The following is a 23,084-nucleotide window of genomic DNA, read 5'->3' on the forward strand; positions in this document are numbered from 1 at the left end:
CAGAATGGCAGAGGGTGTGTGTAAAAGAGGAATATTATACACAGTTATGTTTAGGTTTGGTTCTGATTTCTACTAAAAAACAAGTTGAGGCAAAAGGGATGTTGAGGGCTGCATTTATTATCACAGAATTATTATAGATTGCTAAAGAAGGCATATAACAAACCAGTATTTTCAGAAGATCTTTCTGGAGGTGGTATGCAGCCTGCATTATAGGAAAAGTACCTTCTGTTAGGGAGATGATCCAAGAGATTTTGACTCTAATCTAGTCAAGAGGTGCTAAGAGCTTGCACTAGGGCTGCGAATGTGGAGACAAAACCTCAAATCTGAGAGAGATATTTTAAGTAGAAAATGACAAGACTCACTGACAGGTTGTGTACATGAGATAAAGGTAAAAGACAAAAGTAAAAAAACAAACAAAAAAAAAATGGACTTCTAACTTTTTTTCCAGTGACTGGAAGCATGACAATACCAGGTCTGATAGAATGAAAGAGTTGTAGTAATAGTCTTTGGGAATGAAAATCAGTCAGTTTGGCTTAGGATTTAGTGAGATTCAGGACCACAGGATTCTGGATGTTTTTTTGAGTGCATGCAGGTGCTGTTCTGAATCAGACTGGGCAACTATCCATCCTTCTACAGGTGAGACAGAAATGACATAAGTTCTTCATGGAGTGCCCTCTGGAAACCAGGGGTTGGTTATATGCACCCAAATAGTATTTCATAATACCCACAGATATAATTGTTACTTACTGAGCACTAATATGTATGAGGTCTTGTCCTAAACATATCTACAGAGATTATTTTTAGCCCCTTTAATCCTCATAACAATCTAATAACTTAGGTACCATTAAATCCATTTGACACATTAGGAAATTTGTCCAAACTGGTTACATAAACGGCCCAAGATGGCACAACTAGTAAGTGAGGAGACGATCTTAAGAATCTGGTTGGTCTTACTTACAACAGTCAAGTCATTTCCAAAAGTAATATATAAAAGGAAGTAATGGCTTTTGGACAAACCCCAAAAGAAAGCCAAGCTTCATTCTTTCTGTTTCTCTCTATAATATATTCTTCATGGAACCCATTCAGATAGGCCTTTCTGAAGCCAGCACTAGCAGTGCCATATTCCATTACTTCTATAACTTCTGCTAGCTCTTTGTTATATTCATAGTACTTTCTGGAAAGTGTAAGAGCAAAAGAAAGTACATTCAGTTGTTTAAAGGCAAGCAGTAGTAGTAGATATCCATCAGTCAAGAGCAGATCAATTTCATGCTGAAATTTTCATGCAATGGCTCAATAGAAAACTATAAATACTACTAAATACATAAATGTGCTGAGGTAAATATATCCTGTTTAACCAAGGCACGAAATCAATAATTAAGTAAATGTGTCCCTAAAATTGCTTAAAATTTAAAATCCAGAACTGGACAGAGGCTGAAGTGACTTTTAAGAAACTGATATAGTCTCCTGGATATATGATAGCTTTTTAAAAATTTGCACAAGTTTGTTTCATGAACTTAATACCCATAAGATCCCTGGAACTCATGGTTTATAGAAAACGACGCTGAGGATGGCTAAAAGTCTCAGGACTTTAGAGAGCTTAGTAAGAGGGCAGCTTTTTTTTTTTTTTCTTTCTGACTCTGCCTTAACTCCATCAGAGATCCCTGGTTAGTCTTGTTTCCTAAGTAGAAATTTCAGATTGATTAATTGATTTATTTATTAATAATTTTGAACTTGGGGATTTAAGACATTTACTGTTTATGTTGTGCTTTGCCATAATGACAAACAAAATCACATTCAGCTATTCAATGGTATTTAGTGTAGGAATAAAATGTTAAGGGTATATTGTCTTATCTGATTTGGGACATGTGATATTTAGATTTTTAAAAGTACAGTTTACGGAAAAGCGATACCCTTTTTCCTGTAAAAGAAAGTGCCTCTTTTCTTGTAAGGCTAGGGTCAGGGGCAAGACCAAAGAAAAATGCGTAACTTGTGAATGGTAGGGCTAGGTGTGGATTCTGGAGTACCAGATAAGAAGAACCGTTAAAACAAAAAGGAAAACAATGAGAAAAACAAAATGGGATATAAAACAAGGAAAGGAAGAATTTTAAGATGCTTTGTGTACCAATAAGAGACCACTAGCAATGGTAACTTTGAGGACAGTGGTTCCCATGACTGGAAAGGGTAGAAGACAGATTTCATGGAGATTAAAGAAAGAAAGAATGAGAGGATTCAAGTACAGAAAATTCTAACAGCTTTGAAAGCTTTTCCATTAGAAAAGGCAGCAATGCATGTTTTTAGAGTGTTCAAACTGAGTACGCACTTAAAAATATTGATTTTTTAAGAAATAAAAAAGAAAATATGAATAATAAACCTAAGACAATATGTTTGTAACTTATGAAGAATAGGAAAACAATTGGAGATATAAAGAAGAAATTATTTCTAATATTCTCTAATCTCAGCTTATGTTAAAGTTAAGATATAACCAGTGAAATATTCACTATATGAAAAAAATAAGAGGAAGCACCCACGAGGTCTGAAACAAAACCTACATATTTTTGTAAACGGTTAGCAAAAAAAAAGACACCTGATTTTTAAAAATGTACATGAATGTTTTAAAAATGAAGTAATTATGATCTTCTTAAAAGTGAGAATTCAATGTTTGAGTACTTCGTGTGTAAAATTTGAATCATCGTTAGACATTTTATTATACAAACCAAACACTTTTAAAAAGCTGTCTTTCATAATTGGGAAAATTTCAAATGTAAACATAATTTGACTAATAGCTGAAAATGATTACAGAAAATTTGTTCATTTAAAAGAAAGTACTTAATTGTATTTTTGAAAAGAAAGTCAGTTGTTTTTCTCATCATCCTGTGTGAGTGTGCGTGTGTGTGTGTGCGCGCATGTGTGTGTGTGAGAGAGACAGAGAGAAAGAGAGAGCATTTAAGAGAATTGTTTAATCCCTGGGTTGAGGGTGGGGCACTTGGGGACCCAGTGGAGACAGTTACTTGCTTAACTGATTCAGAGCTTCCTACTTTTTTATTCTGACAAAAGTAAAAACTTTAGTCCTGTAACAGGAATACTCACTCTATGCTGGAAAACTCCAGCCCCATAAATATTTTGGACTACATTATCAAAAATAGCTATTATTGAAAATGTGTGATTCTAGTTAACTTCCAGAAATTACACATATAACTGTAGAAGTACCATCTAACAACTGCATTCATTCCAAAAATTTTTTCAAGCTAGATTTGACAGTCATTCAAGCCAGGTGAAATTCCAAAGTGTCCCAGAAAATACTAATTTATCTCTTCTTACTTAATTGTGAACACCATCAAGACTAGCATTTACATCAGTCTCTCTTACACCCCAACGTATGATTTAACTGAAACAGGAAGGCAACAATATGTTGGGAAGAACGGTAAGATGAATTTTTAGATGCATCAAGACCTAAATAAAACACAGCCTACTTGCACTTCCATCTAGTCACGTGGTCAAGGACAATTTGCTTAACTTTTTTGGTCTTAGAGTCTTTACTATACACTGAAATCACTGAAACTCATTGTTCATTTTTCTAACCCTTTTAAGCCCATAGATTTTATGGCTAAAATAAATTTACAATAAGCAAACCAGAAAACCCTTATTACACAGGGTTGTGGAGTAAAGGGAGAGCCAAGTTCTACCCAATCAGTATCCTATTCGCATTGCTTACTCCTAGCCATGGCATCTGATTACCTTCCTGGGAACCTCTAGCAGTCCATGGAACACAGTTGAAAAACCATACCATGGTATCATCTCTTAGATTGTCATCAGCTCTAAAATTCTGGACTCTATGGGGACAAATCTGACCCTGAGACTATCTCTTTGCAAACAAGCTGAAATAAGAAAATAAGAAGTTCCGTGATTATATGCTTACACTGAGTCTCAGGAAGCCCTTCTAGGGCAGGACTTTCAGAGAGCATGAGATACACAGTCTTCAATGTGGGTGAATGCTGGGATTTGTTTTCCAATTGTTACTCACTGTGATCTGACACCAAACACAATGCAGTCCTGTCAGGCCCTGGTAACATTTAACAGTTTTGTGGCACTTATCACACTTGGTTGGGCAGTTACCTTCAACCCAGTAATGGTGCATGACCTAGAACAGAATGACATCATTGTGGTAAGAGGACACACCACAGAATGGCCACTTTCAGAAAGCAAGCATGCACACAAACTTACATCAGCGTTCTTTTTGGACTTCACATAGGTCTTGATGCAAGAGGGCGGTGCTCGAGCCACACAGCGCTCATGGACTGTGTACTTGCAGACTGAAAGGAAACAGGTACACAAATTCAGAGCTAATCCTGGTCCTGGTTGTAATTTTATAGAGAAAGAATGACATTAACAGAACCTCATTTCATATCCACTGCTCCCTAATCAATCCAATCAGCCACATCAAGGAGAAGTCCAAGTCGACTGTTTTTACCATGGAATATAAAAGGCCAATTAGTACAGGAAATATTACGCATGTGAAAAACCAAGGCTCCTCTATCATGGCATAGCAGGAAATGCTTAATTAAATCAGTCCTCACTCAAATTTTTCACAATAATTCCCAGATGACAAAAATATTAAAGACAAATTGATGACTGCCAAATGGCTTGGTGTCATTTGCTAGAAGGAAGAGATCTATATTTTACAAAGTATAGGCATGAGAGCAGCTGGCAGGCATGGGAATAAAAGCCCATGAGTTTATGCTATTTTGTCTCTTATCTAAATCTTAAATGGCTGATTAGTCTATTTCCAGAGAATAGATTTCATCATACATGCCAGGCCTTCGGCCATCATGGCATCATTTGTCCAAAAGCAACAGCCTTTGCTGGGCGGCATATTGTATACATATGCAAAAATTTATGTTACTATGCAAATGTATACATACACATAAGCAAATATATGTATCTATGTATACATATAACATGTGTCAGAAAACCAAGACGTACATTTTGGTATCTTCAAGTTCTTTATGGTTTGAGTCTGAATATGATTTAGGGTCAACTACATGTATTCTTTTAATAAAATGTTGGTTCCAAATTAAGAGTTCTAAATGCATAAATATATAAAACAATACTTAAAAATAACTATATAGCCTCCTCAATAAAAACAAAAACAAAAAACTAACCAGTGCCTCAAATTAAAATGAAAAACACTAAATTCACATAATATTTAAATGGTAAAACTCTTCCAAAATATTCATATCTGTGATTTTCTTTGGCAACGTTGAGGGAGAAAAGATGCTTTCTCTTGTCCTCTATATTAAAAATAATATTGAGTATTGCATTTACCACACTAATCAGTAAAAGCTTATGAGCAAAATTCTCATTCTTCATATATCACTCATCTTATTTGAGACCTATCATTTTGTTTTATGTGTTCTTATTAACAGACTCTACCACAAAAATTCCTTTTCTTAAATATAATAGAACTTTAAAAACAAAGTACTTCCTTTGTGTATGGAGAATGTTCTAATGTAACTAACATGTAACTAACCTTTCAAACGTAGCTGTCATAGACTATGTTACACATGGCAAATTTCAGGTAACTATCAAAATTTGTAAACAGTTCAGAAATCATATACATATGTGGCACTAAAACATGATATTAAATTTCAAATAATACAGCTGAGAGAAAGGAAATTCTCGAACATATTACCAAAGCTGCTAGCTAACGACAAACAAACAAACAAACAAAAAACCTATAAGCCATGAATGGTATGGAAGCCAGGTAAGACATTAGATTTAATTAAATGCACAACAATGGAATGTGTCTAATGAACTTGACAGTTTCAGTAATTCTGTACAAGCTGAAAAGGTTGGGGAGAGATAAATTGATGGATTAATGGAGATCTTAAATGAAGGGGTTATGATATCTACTCTTCGCTATCAGGAATATCGTGGATTGTAAAATTTTCTCAGGTATATAGGCTGTAGATTTAAAATTGCTTAGGTGATTTTATAAACTAACTGTTATATACACTATAAGAACATTCTAATTGGTAGTACTGAGTTAACAGAATAAAGTGAAAATTGCAAAGATGAGTGAACTGAAATTTTTTAAATGGCCAGAACTCATTAATCATCAATGCTTTGCATTCCAACATCTAATAACCATATATGAAGATTTTCTTTATGCTAGCATTAAAAATAATAGGCTTGAGGTATAAAATTAGTTTGTGTATCTTGTGATTTCCTAATTTTAGTGCAAATCTATTTTTAATCAATTAATGTAACTTACAAAAATACCCAAAGGAAGCAACTCATTATAAGATGTTCATGTGAATAAAGTGACTAACATGTGAGGAGAAGGGGATAAATATGAATAAGATATAAGTATGAAAAACTAGTAGAAATCTTCAAAACAATCCCTGAAGAAATGGGAAACAAGAATAAATTAAACTACAGTGGAAAGAAAATTGCGGAAGACTTGGAAAATGTCCTTCATTTTTTTCCAAGGGTAGGTTTTTCCAAAACTGAAGGAATTAGAGTAACCTAAACATTCAAAAACACAGTACAGGAAAATGTAAATCACATGTACAGAGACAGTCTGGATCGGATTTTAGGTCTCCATCTACAAATAAGACTGTTCCACGAAATCAACCTTTCCTCACTGGAGGAGATGATGTCCAGGCAGAGCAAATGTACTCACAGGAACAGCAGAGGCCCTGCTTCCCCACACCAATCAGCATGTTCAGGCAAAGGTTGCAATAGGCAGGTTTGTTAAAGTGCTTCAGTCGCCACACGTGCTGTCCATCATCCTTCACGTTCTGCATGGGACGTAGGAGAAACAGATTTCACTTAATGATATAAACAGTGAAAGATGTAAGTGCCAATAAAATTCAGAGCGGGACCAAAGCATGTGAAGACAATCTGTTACTTCATCCCTGACTTTCTCCAAGATCACCGCAGAGCCTTTAGAAAAACACATGTGCTCCAGTGAAATGAGATAGTGCTAACAAATCACCGATGCTATAGCAACCCACGAATTCTTGTCTAATATTAACAGCTCAACGGCATACCCCAAGCCATCGTCATGACCTGCCAAATGGATCAGGGACGTGATTGCCTCTCCTTTAAATACTTTATCCTCAGCACAATTCCATAAACAAATAAATAAATAGAAAGACAAAATACCCTTCAGTGGAAGAGCCTGATAAGTAAAAACTTGCAAAGACGTCATTAACCCTTGCTTACTTAATATACAAAATTCATCATGGTGATCAGGTCATGTAAGGTGGCAGAGGAATGGGATGGGATGGAAAACTAATACTAAAAGATAAGTTATTGGTGACATTCTAGGGCTTCCAGGAGTCCTTATACTGTATTCCAATTTATATTAATATATTGAGTATGCCAGAAATAGTACATTTTAAAAGGTAAACTTTTTAAAGGATTTAATGATGTTATCATTTTGTTTGCCCCCTCTTATAAAATATAAGTAGTTTTAATCTCACAGAAAGAAGGTAAAAATATTAAAACTGTATTAATATTATTATTTATAACAATCACTATAGTTATTTGCCACAATACAACCGTGGGTTTAAATTAATTCCCACTTTAGCAAAACACTTCATTTTTTTCTCTTCTGAGTAAAACTCTCTATATCATAATAGTTACTCGTGTAGGTGTTTAATCACAGCTGCATTGTTCAAGATTAAAATAAAATTAAATAATATGATGCTTAGGAATTTCTTGAACTCCTTACAAGAAGGTAAAGATATTAAATGAAATTATTATATATCATTACTTTTGCTACCATCATTTTCTCCATTAACATGTATTTTTTGTAGTCTAATCACCAAATTAAATCAAACAGATGAACATTTATTGGTATTCTATTGAAAACATTATTTATCATAACTTTTCAGGTTAGCCAAATTGTTGTATTTCTCAGAACACATTCACCTAATAATTTTTGAGCACCTATTAAGTGCTTGGGCATTAACATTAGTCCTGTAGTAGTGAGACAGTATAAATATATTCAGATCATCTTGTTTCTCTTGATAATAAAATATTAATAATAATGCTCTTAACTACCTTTCCTATTCCCAGTCAAGGGATAAACCACTAAATTTGTAATACTAGAGAAAATCTACAGTAACTAATTCTTACATTAGAACCAGAAATGTCAAATTTGCATCATAACATGAAACATTAATGAAATGCTTCCTGGGCGATAATTCTCGGTGGGTCTCTTGAATTTCTTCATGTTTTGAAAGCAGAAGCACTGTCCTTTCTTTTTTTTTCTTCTTAAGACTATATTTTCAAAGATGTTTGAGTAACAAACAGCCTAGCCTTGGACAATAGAGACATGTCTCCCTCCAGAGGTGAGGGCTGGTTTGCTTACTATATTTACAGTATAATAAAAATAATCTCTCTCGTAGGCAAAGGTTAAATGGGTTTGTTTCCTACACATTATAATTCATTTAGTTTTCCTAAGTCAGGGTTTCCAAAACTTGATGCTGTGTACAATCATTACTTGGGTCCCACTCTGTCGTTCCCATGAGATTTTGGAGGCAAGGTGAACTTAAACGTGAAGCTCCTGTTACTTTCTTTGTTGTGAATAACAAAGTCCATTGTCTCTGACTCAGGAGTCTCATGTCCTCTGGCAGCATCCATAAAACTGTGGCAAGCTAACACATTGATTTCCAGTAGGGTAAATTTTGTAAAATGTAAACTCTTTATAGTTCTTGACATTGCTCAGATTTACCTTTCTGACAAGGGGCTCACAAAAGTCTCAACAAATACAGCTACACAGGTGTCATACAGAAAACTTCTGAAAACACAGGTGTTCCAATTTTCTTTCAAAACTTAAGAAATTTCTGAATCTCCTGTTTTGGTTTGGGTGAGTCATAGATTTCTAGTAGCTTTATCATGTGAATAGAATACTTTATATATTTAACTTTGCTATATTTCGCTATATTTTCAAAACTGTCCATATTTTAAAATTTATATCCCCTCAAATAACATTTAAACATCCTTATGTGGAAAGATTAAATATGGGGTTGTTAATTTTTTACAAACTAAATTAATATTTTAAAAATTAAAAGTAGTAGCTAAATGCTTAAAAACATTTTTAAGTAAAAAGGACAAAAATCGAATTTTCGTACGTGTTACTGTTCTTGTAATCTTGTCATTTTATTTTTAAATGATTGTCCATTACATGTGAATAAGCTTCATCCTTTGAAGAGCACATATGGAGTAAGTTAGCTGGCATTTTCCTTATCAAAAAATAAACAAGTCTGAACGTGGGTGTTCTGTCAATCAGAACACTTAGCCATGTTACAGGCTGCAACTGATGTACAAATCCATTACCCAGGCAGAAAATGCTTTACCAAAAAAACAAATTAAATAGCTTTATAGTTCTTAGTTGGATACATTGCCAAAATATGCAAGGGATGAAATATGTATGTGACTTCTTTAAGAGAAGGAATTGAAACCAGGAGCCAATTACTTCTCAGCAGTGCAAATTATACTCCAGCTCTCTATTTTCATGTCTTGTCTTGTTTATCTTGCTTAGAATGTAAACTTAACGGGGAGAGAAAGAATCTGTCCCTTAGATTCTATCAGCCAGTAGAACACATTCCTATTAGTACTTCCACTGCAAATATATATTTATTATCACAAAAGGGAATTTATTTTTTATAAAACAGAAATAAGCAGGGCATCCAGAAAGGCTTGATTCCTAGCCTACTGTGAAAATGTGGATAAGCCATTTCACCTTTCTTCCTATTTTCCTCTCTAATGAAAGGAAAGTACCCACTTCCCTTTTCCGGGCTGTGGTGTGAGGTTTCATTATACAATACCTGTGAAGTTAATTTGGTTTCTCAGAAGACTGGTGTTATATAAACAGCAAATATTATTACCCTCATTGGGTTGCGTTGTGTAACATCCCAATATTTCAGCCAAAAGAACTGAGAAAAATACCTAAAATTTCACTTTATTTCATTAAAATGTGCTCTTTTTTCATCACCAGACATAACACTGTATATTGTAATGAAGCTGTTCAGGTCTGTGTTTATGACAGAGAAATGCTGAATGAATCCTAGGCTACTCCATGCTGAGAAGGAACTTTACATTTTTCCCCAACTCTTAGTTCCCTAGAAGGCAAAGGGATGTTTCAAAGGAAATAATGCTGTTTAGAACTTTCAAAACCTATTTCATTATCCTAGTGATTCTAAAGTTTTAGTTTTTCCATAAATACTTCCAAGATCACATAAAATGTTCAAGTGAACTAGGGCTACTATAAATAATTTTTGTTCAGAAGAACTCAAGGAGAAATTTCACTGATGTCCTAACCCACATGCTTCTCTCCCCACACCTAGTTATGTTGCAGCTGACTTAACTTTATATATATATATATATATATATATATGAGCTGATGTTACAAATAATTACTTCCAACTAATTACATAACAAAGACTATTAAATTACCTTACTTTTTGTTCAAGGTCTCCAAAAAAAAAATTATGACAATGTGAAATAAGCTTCTCTTTTAGACAAAAAGATGAGTTCTATTAGGCCTGGGCAAAGAGAATGCAGAGAAAAGTTTTAAAATTCTGAGTGGAGCTGTCATCAACTGTTCATCTCCAGACCACACATTGTAAGGTCACCTACCATTCCTGAGGCTCAAATGCAAAATCAACAGCAGGTTACACCACGTAGTCATTTTAAAAATGACGGGCGCGGTGGCTCAAGCCTGTAATCCCAGCACTTTGGGAGGCCGAGACGGGCGGATCACGAGGTCAGGAGATCGAGACCATCCTGGCTAGCACGGTGAAACCCTGTCTCTACTAAAAAATACAAAAAAAAACTAGCCGGGCGAGGTGGTGGGCGCCTGTAGTCCCAGCTACTCGGGAGGCTGAGGCAGGAGAATGGCGTGAACCCGGGAGGCGGAGCTTGCAGTGAGCTGAGATCCGGCCACTGCACTCCAGCCTGGGCGACAGACTGTCGCTCCGTCTCCCAAAAAAAAAAAAAAAAAAAAAATGACGCAATCTGGAATCTCAGTAATTTTTGCATTCATCTAGTTTTGTAACTGCTTTCTACATTGAGCAAAGTCTAGACAGCAGAACAAAAACTCTTAACCAAATTAAAAACTTTTAAAAATTGATGTGCTGAACATCAGCTTCCAAAATATAATTTAATCTACCAAGAGTATGTTGTCTTCAATTCTCCATCACTCAGGAATTTCATCAGAGAAAACTTCGCATATTACTTTACTGAGAGTCAAGCAAAAAATGTGTCCTAAACCATCTCAATCAAAGGCAAAGTTTAAATGACCTATAAGAATTGAAGACCAGGATTTTTTTCACACATATAGTGAGACCGAAATATAAACCATCCAGAAACCATGCAGGCTAGATGTGGGTGCAACAATCCACAACAACAAGTTAAGGTATCGCTATTTCAAGCTAGGCCACTGCTTAAACGTACATTTCTCTTTTCCCTGTAATATAAATTCAGGAATTTTCCTTGAAAAAAATTAAATGATGATCCAAAATTAGAGATTTCAGAAATTGAAGCATTATTAATTATCTCGTTCATGCAGGAAAAGGAATGTTTGAACTGAAAGAGTATTAGGAAACACTAACTTCTCTTCTTGACTAACTTTTCATTTTTCCAGAGAGAGCAACTGCCTGGCACAAAATGACCTAGTTAGTCAATAACAGAGCCAGGGTCTGTTATTTGATCAGTTTGATGACGTTCACTGCTCCTATGCTTTCTGTCTGTTTGTCCTCATGTCTTGCTGTAGCTGTCTGATTTTGCCAAATAAAAGGTATTAAACTCCTTTCTTCCAAATTATTTAAAATAAATTAAAAACTTTTTCTGTTTTTTAATCTGACAAATTGGTGATAGAATAGATCAGCGGTTGGCAAACTATGACACTGAGTCAAACTTGTCCAGCAACCTATTTTTGCACATGCAGTTTTATTAAAACATAACTTTTCTGGTTCATTTACATAATTTCTGTGATTGCATTTGTGCCAAAACAGCAGAGTTAAGCCGTTGTGGCAGAAACCTTATGGCCCCACAGCCAAAATTATTTAATATCTCTCCTTCTGCAGACAGTTTCCAATCACTGGAACAGAATCTACCTCTAGATAAAGTGTTTAATTACATGGGATATTTTTTTAAAAACCAATTCTCCAGTGAGATGAATTCTGAAGGAAGAATGAATAAGTCTCACATATAAATTTTTATTGTGGTAGTCAGAATCACGAAGCCATCCAAATTCTCAATTTTCCTTCAAATGTAAGAGACACTAACACTCTATACCATTTCTGACTGTTTCATCTTGTATTTTGTAAAGTTTGTAGAGCCTCTTCTAAGAGAAAAGAAATGGATCTTACTCTCTACTATTTGGCATAGAATCTGGTCCCCATCAACTCCATTTCTGATTTTGGTACCAAAACAGATATTCTTTAAAAAAAAAAAAAGACTAGCTTTTAAACTACTGTTGATAGAGAAAAATAAATTGCACTGAAATCGTAACTGTTGTGCCTTACATTAGAAGTGAAGATTACTCTCCCAGGACTACTTCCTTTTCTGTGTAATTTGGCTAGGACACCACAGTCACTTTCAAATACACTGTGGTATTTTATATGCACTATCAATTAGAACCTACTCCCCGAGCTCATAATTGACAATAGACAATAACATATAGGACAACCTAACAAGACAAGCTTTACAATAAGTGGCCAACTTCAAACTGCAGTATCTAGATTTTCAATTAAATAAGCAAAGGTGAAGGGATAGATTCATGAATCAAATTCTCTCCAGGTAATAACGTAACACATTAACTGCCTACAGAAAGGAAATATATCTCAATTACTAAAAAAGGCTCTCATCACTCAGCTGTCTCCTTGTCATTCCTGCTTTTTAAAACAATTACCATGCCTTAGAGTTAAACAGCTTTCTAACAAATAGATGCTGTATTTTGTGATCATTACACATGATTATATGGCTTATACATTTTATTAAAAGACAGTTTAAAATGTGGGTGGCTTTTTTCACAAAAATGAAAGAAAAGGGAAATTTCTTCTTTTAAAGTTGTTCTTTACAGAGATAGGGCGGGGGCGGAATCTAATCTCAGATTTAAGGTGCTCTCTTAAGGTTAAACAATGTGGCTCTGCCATCTAGCGGCCATCACTGGAAACACAACTCTGGAACCCAGCTCTGTTGCTATCATAAAACTCTAGATTTCTCTTATTTAGCTCCAAACACTCCCTTTTAACTAAAAACATAAAAAATAAATTTACAAATACTGTTAGAAAGTAAATTATGTATAATTAATAGAGTGCACATTAAATTCATAGAATTGCCTTACAATTGAAATAATACTACACTGGAAGCTAATGAGGTAAGATTTGTGGACTCTATTACCTGTGCTAATTTTTATAACTTCACAAATATCTACATTGATAAATTAAATAAAAAATAAGGTATCAGCAATAGTTTCCAAAGAAAAACATCATTTCAAAAAATCTCTTGTGATATTTAAAATATAGCCATCTGACTGTCCCTTTCTGCACTTTTCTATCCCACCCTCGACTACCAGATGATATACTTGCTCATTCCTGCATCTCCCCTCCTCTCATCTTAAAATTTCTCTAAATGCTTAGAATATACAAAGTTTAGCATTACAAACATAAAACGTCCTTGTAGGGAACCATTATTATTAGAATTTCCAGACTAAAGTTATCCGAACACAATTTTTCAGGATAAAGTATACATTAAACCTTAAAATGTTAACATTTTGTCAGTTTTTCTTTTGTTTTCTCCCAGCAGTCTGATTTACATAATGCTTTTTTTTGTCATAAGGTACATGAACAATTAAATAAATACTTATAGAGATGAATATGATATCAAATATCATTTTAAAAAGATAGTTATGTGTAGTATAAGAACTTCAGGTACAAGGAAATACTGTTTCACAAAATTTTTAAGTGTACAAATATATACTTATTAACAATAATACATATATATATTATCTTTGGTTTAAATAGATTAGTTTAAGGGTAATATTCCATATGTCACCTATTAGTATTTTATTGTTTTCCACCCTCTGGCCATGTCTCAGATCCCATGGGCCTCATGAAAAGTAAAATTCAACTGAGTTTAGAAGAATTTGAAGACCCAGGTAAAAAAGAAAACAAATGGTAATCTCTTAAAGCCCATTATTTATTCCTAAACTGATACATATTCCTTAACCCTTAGCTCATTTGTATATTCCTAAAGCCCATTTATATATTCCTAAACCCATACGTGCCAACATATTTTTATATACACTCATATGTTTCACAAACACAGACAGTAAGATATCTTGAGAAATGACTTTTAAAAATTTGGTGTCTTGAATAATTATGATATAGTCTTGAATCTGTAAAATTGTTTCAGTTGGTAACAAGAAGTATGAAAAGTTTTGGGTTTGGCAGCAAAGTGGTGAATACTATAGTCTTACACCTTAAAACTCTAAATATTACAATGTCATTGTGCTTTCCACCCCTAATGTTCTTTGAAATTAAGTAGACATGTTATTGTACACATATTATATCTAATTATTATATAATTATTAATACTGAATTTAAAAATCTAGCATCCACTATAGATGTCATCAGATTTTTAAACTAACAATAATTAAAATCTGCTTCAAGGCTGGGTCAGCAAGATTTGCTTTCAACGTCATTATTATATTGCATTCTCATCTTAGGTTGATTTATTTTATTCCTTCATAATGGTATTTAATTGCAACTAGAGGAACTACTCTAAGAAAACTTTTGACTGGCATGGAATGACAACCTGGCTGCTGCTGATTCAAGAAAAACTTACGATTATATAGGTTGGTGTTTATATAGGTTCTGCCGCTACTTTTAATGGCAGAAACCGTAATGACTTCTGCACCACTATTCTTTAAACCACTGCAGATATTTAACTGCCTCCTCCAAGTATCAGTTATCAATAAAATAGATTACCTTTATAGGTAGGAGGAACATTGAAATAATGAAGCACCACACAAGAACTGCAAAATACAATAATATTGGAGAGTCTCTTGTTTTAGATAATATAAGGAGGTCAGTAACTTAAAAACACTAGATTGCCCTTTAAATAGAGGAAAACAAAAGAGAGAGAATATATTTTCGATCCTAAAGTAATACCTAAAGTGCATCAATATGTGTGTGGCAAGTTTACAACACAAGGAGTTACTGTCAAATTGCACCGTGGTATACTTATTAAAAGTTCCAGGCACTCACTACATGCTTCATGGTAGAAAATGATCAGATCAATTTGTAATCAAAATGTGTAATAGAGATCCCACTGACTCACCACCAGGCCACCCTCCTCTGTGGAAATACTTACATTTTCTAAGCCCAGGAGCACAAGAAGTGGAATTGTTGTCATTCCTCCTTGAATCCACTCCTCCAGAGACACGGTTCCATCATGATCATAGTCAATTTCTTCCATCATTTCATGGAGGATCTGGAGTAGAGGAAATACGGGAAAATGTGTGGTCAATCAATAAAATAAATTTCATAGGCTACCACATATGCAATTGTGACTAACAGCTAAGTGGAGAGTTGGGATAACTGCCTTGGTAACTTAGTACAACATTAATTCTGTTACTGGTGAAGTAGTGACTTTGTTAGCATGTCTAAACCTGGCCACTTACAATGATCACGTTTTAGAAATAAGTGCTTAACTTTTCAACATTTTTCCAATGAACAGCACAGCTAAAACAAGAAGAATCTTTAATAAGTGTGAAAGTAGTCTTTAATTACTTTCTCCAGATTATTTTTCAGATTCATATATATGCCAGAAAATGTCTGAACAAATTAACTTCATGGCAAAGAGCTCATATAATTCTTTGCTAAGTAGTAAGGGGCGAGGGAATTTAGTTGCTTTTTAATTGCCTATCAGAATTTAATAGAGTCAAGAAGTTAAAGGATCAAATCATGTTTAATTAAACTTCGTTTCTAAAGATGACTTGCACGTAATGTCTTAAAATGTTCTCCGCGGTGTTTGTTTGCAATACATTTACCTCTCTGTGATATGGTGGCATTATCAGTACTTATCCAGAAGGGCTGTTGTGAGGATTAAATAAGCTAATGTATTATAAGCAGACCAGCCCCTGGCATATAGAGTCAGTGTCATATAGTGTTGTTTGTGTTATTATTAATGGAAATTATATATAAGTTCCAAACATACTACCCTAGGTTGCTGGGAAAGCAAAGTGCTTCCCATCTAATGGCATCAAGATGGCAAACATGGTAAGAATTCTAATGAAGAAAGGAACTCACTGTCTTTATATAATACAAAAACGTTAATCAATTTGGAAAAAAGAGAAATGCAGAGAGCATTGGAACAGAGATTGGAAAAGATGCAATGCATGAAATATTTAATTTGTTGGTAGAAGTATTGTCTGCCTAGACACTCTTGTGCTTGGTGTCTTCACCCAGGAAGTATTGTATTTGAAAATTAGATTATTTTTCTCCCCCGATTCTCAAGAGCTTGCTGATGAATTAGTAGAAACAATCATAAGAGAAATAAAACAATCATAAGAGAATCATAAGAGAAATAAAACAATAACATTTGTTTCAGATGGGTGATGCTTTCCTTTTTGTACCTAATAAATCTCACGTTAAAGCCATCCTTTGTGTCTCAAATCCCATGGGCCTCATAAAAAAATAAGATTGAACTGGGTGTAGAGCCTGAGTTAATTTGATAAAAACTTCTAGGGACACTCCAGTCTTCCCTACTACTACAATCAACCTCAAATGTCCATTTCTCTCTCTTTCTCGCTCTCTCTCTTTTTTTTTTTTTTTTTTTTTTTTATTTTCTTTTTGAGACGGAGTCTCTCTCTGTAGCCCAGGCTGGAGTGCAGCGGCGCAATCTCGGCTCACTGCAACCTCTGTCTCCTGGGTTCACGCCATTCTCCTGCCTCAGCCTCCCAAGTAGCTGGGACTACAGGTGACCGCCACCATGCCTGGCTAATTGTGTGTGTGTGTGTGTGTGCGCGCGCGTGTGTGTGTGTTTTTAGTAGAGACAGGGTTTCACCGTGTTAGCCAGGATGGTCTCGATCTGCTGACCTCGTGATCCACCTACCTCGGCCTCCCAAAGTGCTGGGATTACAGGCATGAGCCACTGAGCCCGGCCCATTTCTCTTTATTTATATATGCAAATGATCAGAAGTCTGCTGATGTGTACATTTGTTTACAATGAGAGCTATTATTGAAGCCTTAGGCAAGATGATGAGGCAGTTTCCATGACAGCAGACATAATGTAAAACTTTGTACCATTTCAGCTCCCTGGAATAGTAGCAGATTTATCAGTAACACACATGTGAAATAATGCTATAGTTTATTTCTTGTATTCTCCAGTCAATACTCTGACAAATACAGTAGGTATTTGTTGTAGAAAGACTACTCAGCTACCAGCTCTCCCCTTCTTCCTAGCATCTTGATCTCCTTTTTCTTAAAGCTACAAACACCCCCCCACACACGCACATACCAAAAATACTTTTGATGAGAAGTGGTAGTGCTCGCTGTTTAGAAACCTGAATGGAAAAACAAATCCCCCTCCCACTCTCCCTCTAGTAACAAGTTGGCTTGATTGATAGATGACTCATCTGCACAGGTAGCAAGGTGAGTAGGAGAGGAGAAAGCTGTTGTCAATTAAAAGGGCAACAGAACTAATCAGAAATTCCTGACTTACAGTGAATATATTAAAGTGAGTCAAACAATAAATTAAATGCATGTTACCATCTACTTTATTATTCCACATACAAATGGCAACCTGTTAATGACATCTGCCACTCCCTATAAGCACAGCATATGCATTTCCCAATAGTTGATTTAAAACTGGAAAAATTATAATCCCAGTAAGACAGGAAAATGCTATCAGAGTTCTTGCAGCATATAATCACGCCATTATCTTGTTGTTTACTTCATAAATGTGAACAGAGGTTAAATATACACTTCTTGAATTTGCATAAAATGTAAACATTTAAATAAAATGTATTTGCATTTGCTTTATTCATAGATATTTTGCTAAAGGTTTAAAAAATAATATAAACTCAATATCTCTTATGAACTTTCCCCAGAATATTTTTGTGGCCAAAACTATGGTTTCAAATCAAGAATATTTTAATATGCATTTGAATAATGTTGAAATTTTGAAATTTATTCAAAATAAGAATTCTATGCTCTTATAAGCATTTTTAGATACTCTTTCTCAAAACAATTTAATTAAAAATTCCTGATTCAAACTAGCTAAAGAGCTTTGGGCAAATAATTTTAACATATTTGTGTCTTAATTTACTCCTCTGCAAAATGAAAAAAAATAGTGTATCTACCTCAGAGAGTTGAAAGCATTATATAACACATATATGCAAGGTAACACAATGCACTGTGCATGGAAAACTACCACCTTCTTTTATGGCATGGCATGACCTTGGCAGTGTCTATCAGGATCTTCTGCTTATCCACATGTATGTAAGACCACCATTTAAAATAACTTCCATGAGGAAGAAAGCAAAAGTTACTGTTAAGAGCTTCAGAACTCCACATATACCTTGTTATCTGATTCAGAATCCACTTTGTCTTCTGATTAGAAATAGTAACTTAGTTATCAAAAGACAAAATCAAGTGACAGGAATATATTAGGGTCCCAGAAAAGACAAAGAAAGACAGAAAGAAAGACAGGAAGAGAGGAAGAAAGGGAGGGAGGAAGGGGGGGAAGAAGGGAGGGAGACAGGGAGGGAGGGAGGGAGGGAGGGAGGGAGGAAGGAAGGAAGGAAGGAAGGAAGGAAGGAAGGAAGGAAGGAAGGAAAAGAGGAAGGGGAAGGAAAGGAGAGTGGCCCTCCAGAATTTAGCCAATAGTGAAATCATTCATATACCTACTGGATTAAGTTCAGTGACATCCCACTCAAGGTATTCTGCAACATGCATCATCTGACTGATGATATTTTCTAGCTCCTGGAAGAGAAAGAGAGATAAAAAATATGACTACAAGATCTTAGTGAGTTTTAAATCTTTCACTTGCAGGAATTGTTTCGTTCAATGTGTAACTTAAAAAGTTAAATGAGTTCCATGGGAATATATATATGTACATAATAATTTTTAAAGGTCTAATTAACTATATAAAGAAAAGAGAATCCTAAATATAAATTTATCTTGTACATTGTCTAGAAATGTTCACCAGGAGAGGGCACAACTGTACAAAAAATACATTTTCTTCTACTAAAAGAGAGTGTCTGAAGAAAGCAGGAGCAGATATATATTGTCACATGTGATTTTTAAGACACTGAATTCCCTGAACCTTTGGCTTGAAAACAGATGTGAAAGGGTGGAAAAATCATTTGAGGACAAGTGAGAAGTCTATTTTTATCTTGATACACTGAGAATGTATATTGACTGTTCTAGTCATGTATCGAATAATTTGCTTTTGATAGAAGAGTGTTTGGGGTCAAGGTTTGCAGGGCAAGTATATGTAGCATTTATTTTGTGAGAGAATGAAATTTTAGTTTGAATTTCCATATTATTCTTCTCAATTATCAACTCTTTGAAGAATTGCAAGTTAATACACACGACCTGGCTAAATTAATTAAAACATTTTCCTACCTATTTATCGAATGTTTTAATTTTTGTCTATCTACAGAAAAGATGAAACATGGCTTTTTGAAATGCTTGTAATTCTACGTGAAAACATGACTTAATTTGAAAAGTGGTGTATGATTTAAAATGTAAGAAGTATTAAAGAATGAAGCTTGAAAGTACAGTAGTGAAAGATTATTCTACTCAAATCTCTAATCTAATATATGTAGTCGATGTTCATGGAATAGAGAAGAAATACGATAAGACAGATTCTCTTTTGGGGAGCCGTGGTTCCCTCCAAGGTACTAATGAAAGCTGTATTCCCTCTCTCCAGAAAAAAAAAAATATAATTATGAATATGTTACTTAAGTAAGACAGGCTGCCCCAGAAGTAATATAAATATAAATGCATTTATTACAGATTAACAAATTTTAAAACATAAACCCCTTTGAATTATAGGTTAAAAGTGTGCATGTGTGTGCACACATGCATGACTAATCTCTCACCTACTCCATCTTTGCTTACATATGCATTAATGGTTTGGAAGTGTTAAAGTTTCTGGATATCTTTTAAGAACAGAAACTATTTTTTGTGGACTGTTATGTAGGCATGTGATATTAGGTATGCCAGCCCACCTAAGACTCAGTTTTCTCATTGGCAAAATAGCTACTCTAACTTTACCTCCTTCATAGTATTGCTGCAAAGATTAAACATGTTATTATACAAAATGCATTTATTTTGTTGTTTGCCATATTGCAAATGATCGACAAATCTTAACTATTATTATTAGAAATAGTGACAATTTTCAAATTATCATTTTCTTTCTGTTTTGCCCCCAGTAGGTAAACTGCCACACCTTAACGTTATCAAGACACATGATGTCAGAAGGTACAATTTAAACCTGACAGTGAAGGAAAAATATTGGAGCAGTAGGTATTGTGGAGAAAACCCTAGAAATGAAATCCAGACCTTTAATTACAAAAAGTAGAGACTTGTTTAACCAAAACTAAATATATTTATCTCCAACTCATTGTTTAATATTGGGACTATAGTTCTAAATATTGCTAGTAATCTGCTGTATATGCTAACAAAAAAATGGCCAGAGACCAAAAAAAAGGACTATTTGACTAAATTTTCAAATCAACTGCCAACCCGTGGCTGAAGCCTAGTAAAGAATCATCATTTTAACTTAATTTAAAAAGAAACATTAAATAAAACAACTCTCCATTAAAATATAATTTCCATTAGTGTAGTCACAAGTGCTATAATAACATATTAAAGTATCTAAAAGAAATTAAAAGTTTTAGTCATGAAATGGCGCCATAAAATGAGCAAATTTATTATGTAGCTTGGTATTTCCACTGGGAAACTGAAGGTCATTAGGCACTAAAAAATAATAGCATTTGAAAAAAAATTTTTTTTTTTTTTTTGAGATGAACTCTTGCTGTTTTGACCAGGCTGGAGTGCAATGGCACGATCTCGGCTCACTGCAACCTCCGCCTCCCAAATTCAAGTGATTCTCCTGCCTCAGCCTCCCGAGTAGCTGGGATTACAGGTGCCCACTACCACGCCTGGCCAATTGTTGGATTTTTAGTAGAGATGGGGTTTCACCATGTTGGCCAGGCTGGTCTCAAACTCCTGACCTCAGGTGATCCGCCCGCCTTGGCATCCCAAAATGCTGGGATTACAGGCATGAGCCACCATGCCCGGTCAGTATTTGAAAAATTACTGAGACTTAAACATAATAAATCCCACAGTAACAGCATCAATCAGAGTGATGGTCATTTCCTAGAGTAGGAGTTATATATTTTAATCTCTCTCTGGAGAAGCTAATATACCATTATCCTACTCAAAGTTACATAAATAGGCTTCCAACCTCATTGCTTTGCTTTTAAAAGTCTATTTTAGCTGCCATAGGGAGGTCTATCAGATGATGAGAAAACCTCACTCATTTTCAGAGATCATGTCTATTTCAGTCATTATTAAATATATCAAAACATTTGTTTTTTACTAATATTAAATATATTAAAAATGGTGCACTTCAAAATTTTCATAATATGACACTTATTCTATTAATATTTGTATATTTCCTTGATAGAACAAGAAATAATATAATATGCAAAATATGTTACCAAACATAAAGTAGATTATTGGACAGAACCTGAGATGGACTTTCATGCATGGTACTGATCTGTGCACTAGGACGAAAAACTACTTTCTATTTCTCTGAAAGCTAGGAATGATTTCCATATATTACAAATAAACGTTTAATTTTTCCTTTCAGTTAAGCATGTAAAGATGGTATTTTCTTATTTTTTATGACTGTAAGAATGTAAATTGAATATTAAATTGGATGAGATATTTAAAAAGCAAAGTTTGTGAAAGCAATCTGTAAATATATTTGTCTATTTCAGCAGCTATAGGACTAAAGATACCATGTAAAACTGGGAAAATAATGAGATAATTAAATTGACTTTACAAATTCTTAAAATTCTACTTATAGTCTCAAGTTTCCTTAATGCCAAATGTTATGAATAGTTTTTCCTTCATTCTAGATCAATGGTTTCAACTTAATCTTATGTTTTATTCAGACAAGGCTGGGGCCTTTCTTTTTTTACCTAACTTCAGTGCAGGAAAAAAAACTTAAAAAGTCGTGTAGTGGTAGCAAAACTATTCAGTAGAACAACTGTAATCCCAGCAGTTTCCTCAGATCACTCTCTTTCAAAACGTCAAAAGATAAAAATGCCATATGAGTGGATGTAAATTACATTAAGTGTGACTTCTGTGGTAATAACTATACATTTATTCATTGCATTTTTCAGAAGAAACTCTTTGAAGTTTTCACAGAAAATTTGAAGCAAAAAATTACCGAGCTGTCCAGGAAGCCATTCCCATCCGTGTCATAAAGGCGAAACATAACTAGAATAAAAGAGGTGTTGAAAACAAGATTATAGGCAAATAAGATCAATGTTAGTTTAAAGTATATTCATTAACATTTAGTTTGTGTTGAAAACAAATACTAAATTTCTACCCTGCTCCAAACAATTAATTTGTGGGATTATTTCTCAAACTTAATTGAAAATGAATTAATTAGTTAATAGAAATACTGGATAGCACATATAAAGTCTATTAAATTTTGTTTGTTTCTAGAAGACACTATAAAGTACTATTATTTGTTTAAACTCTTTATTACAAGATCATTAAATGTCAACTCAAAAATAAAAGGGAAGAAGTTGAAATATTCAAAGCCTGGATATTAAAGAGCAGAGTGCATAAGGAAAAACAACTAATGTGAAATTTTCAAAATCAAGTATAATTTGAAATCAACCATTCACTATTACAAGAGCTTGGTCAAAAACTATTTTCTTTAACTGTGAAATGAGAATAATCATTCTACCATAACACACATTTACCGTGAAAGTTAAGGGAGGCTATAGATATAAAAGTGAACTGAAGGCCATA

The 23,084-nt window shown here is 34.3% G+C and overlaps 1 protein-coding gene across 12 annotated transcripts in view; it reads right to left on the reverse strand.

Annotated features, from left to right (window-relative positions):
- The window catches only part of DGKB (diacylglycerol kinase beta), an 808,853-nt gene that overhangs the window by 517,338 nt on the left and 268,431 nt on the right, over positions 1-23,084 (reverse strand). For all 12 annotated transcript variants that reach the window (XM_017956905.3, XM_017956903.3, XM_017956902.3 and 9 more), the window contains 6 exons: positions 22,492-22,541; positions 18,930-19,004; positions 15,391-15,510; positions 6,683-6,800; positions 4,222-4,310; positions 4,022-4,138 (listed from right to left, as the gene is read on the reverse strand). In XM_017956905.3, coding sequence (XP_017812394.1) covers positions 4,022-4,138; positions 4,222-4,310; positions 6,683-6,800; positions 15,391-15,510; positions 18,930-19,004; positions 22,492-22,541 — 569 coding nt within the window. The remainder of the gene's footprint in view (positions 1-4,021; positions 4,139-4,221; positions 4,311-6,682; positions 6,801-15,390; positions 15,511-18,929; positions 19,005-22,491; positions 22,542-23,084) is intronic.

Source organism: Papio anubis, chromosome 4, assembly GCF_008728515.1.
Source record: "Papio anubis isolate 15944 chromosome 4, Panubis1.0, whole genome shotgun sequence".
Lineage (NCBI taxonomy): Eukaryota > Metazoa > Chordata > Mammalia > Primates > Cercopithecidae > Papio > Papio anubis.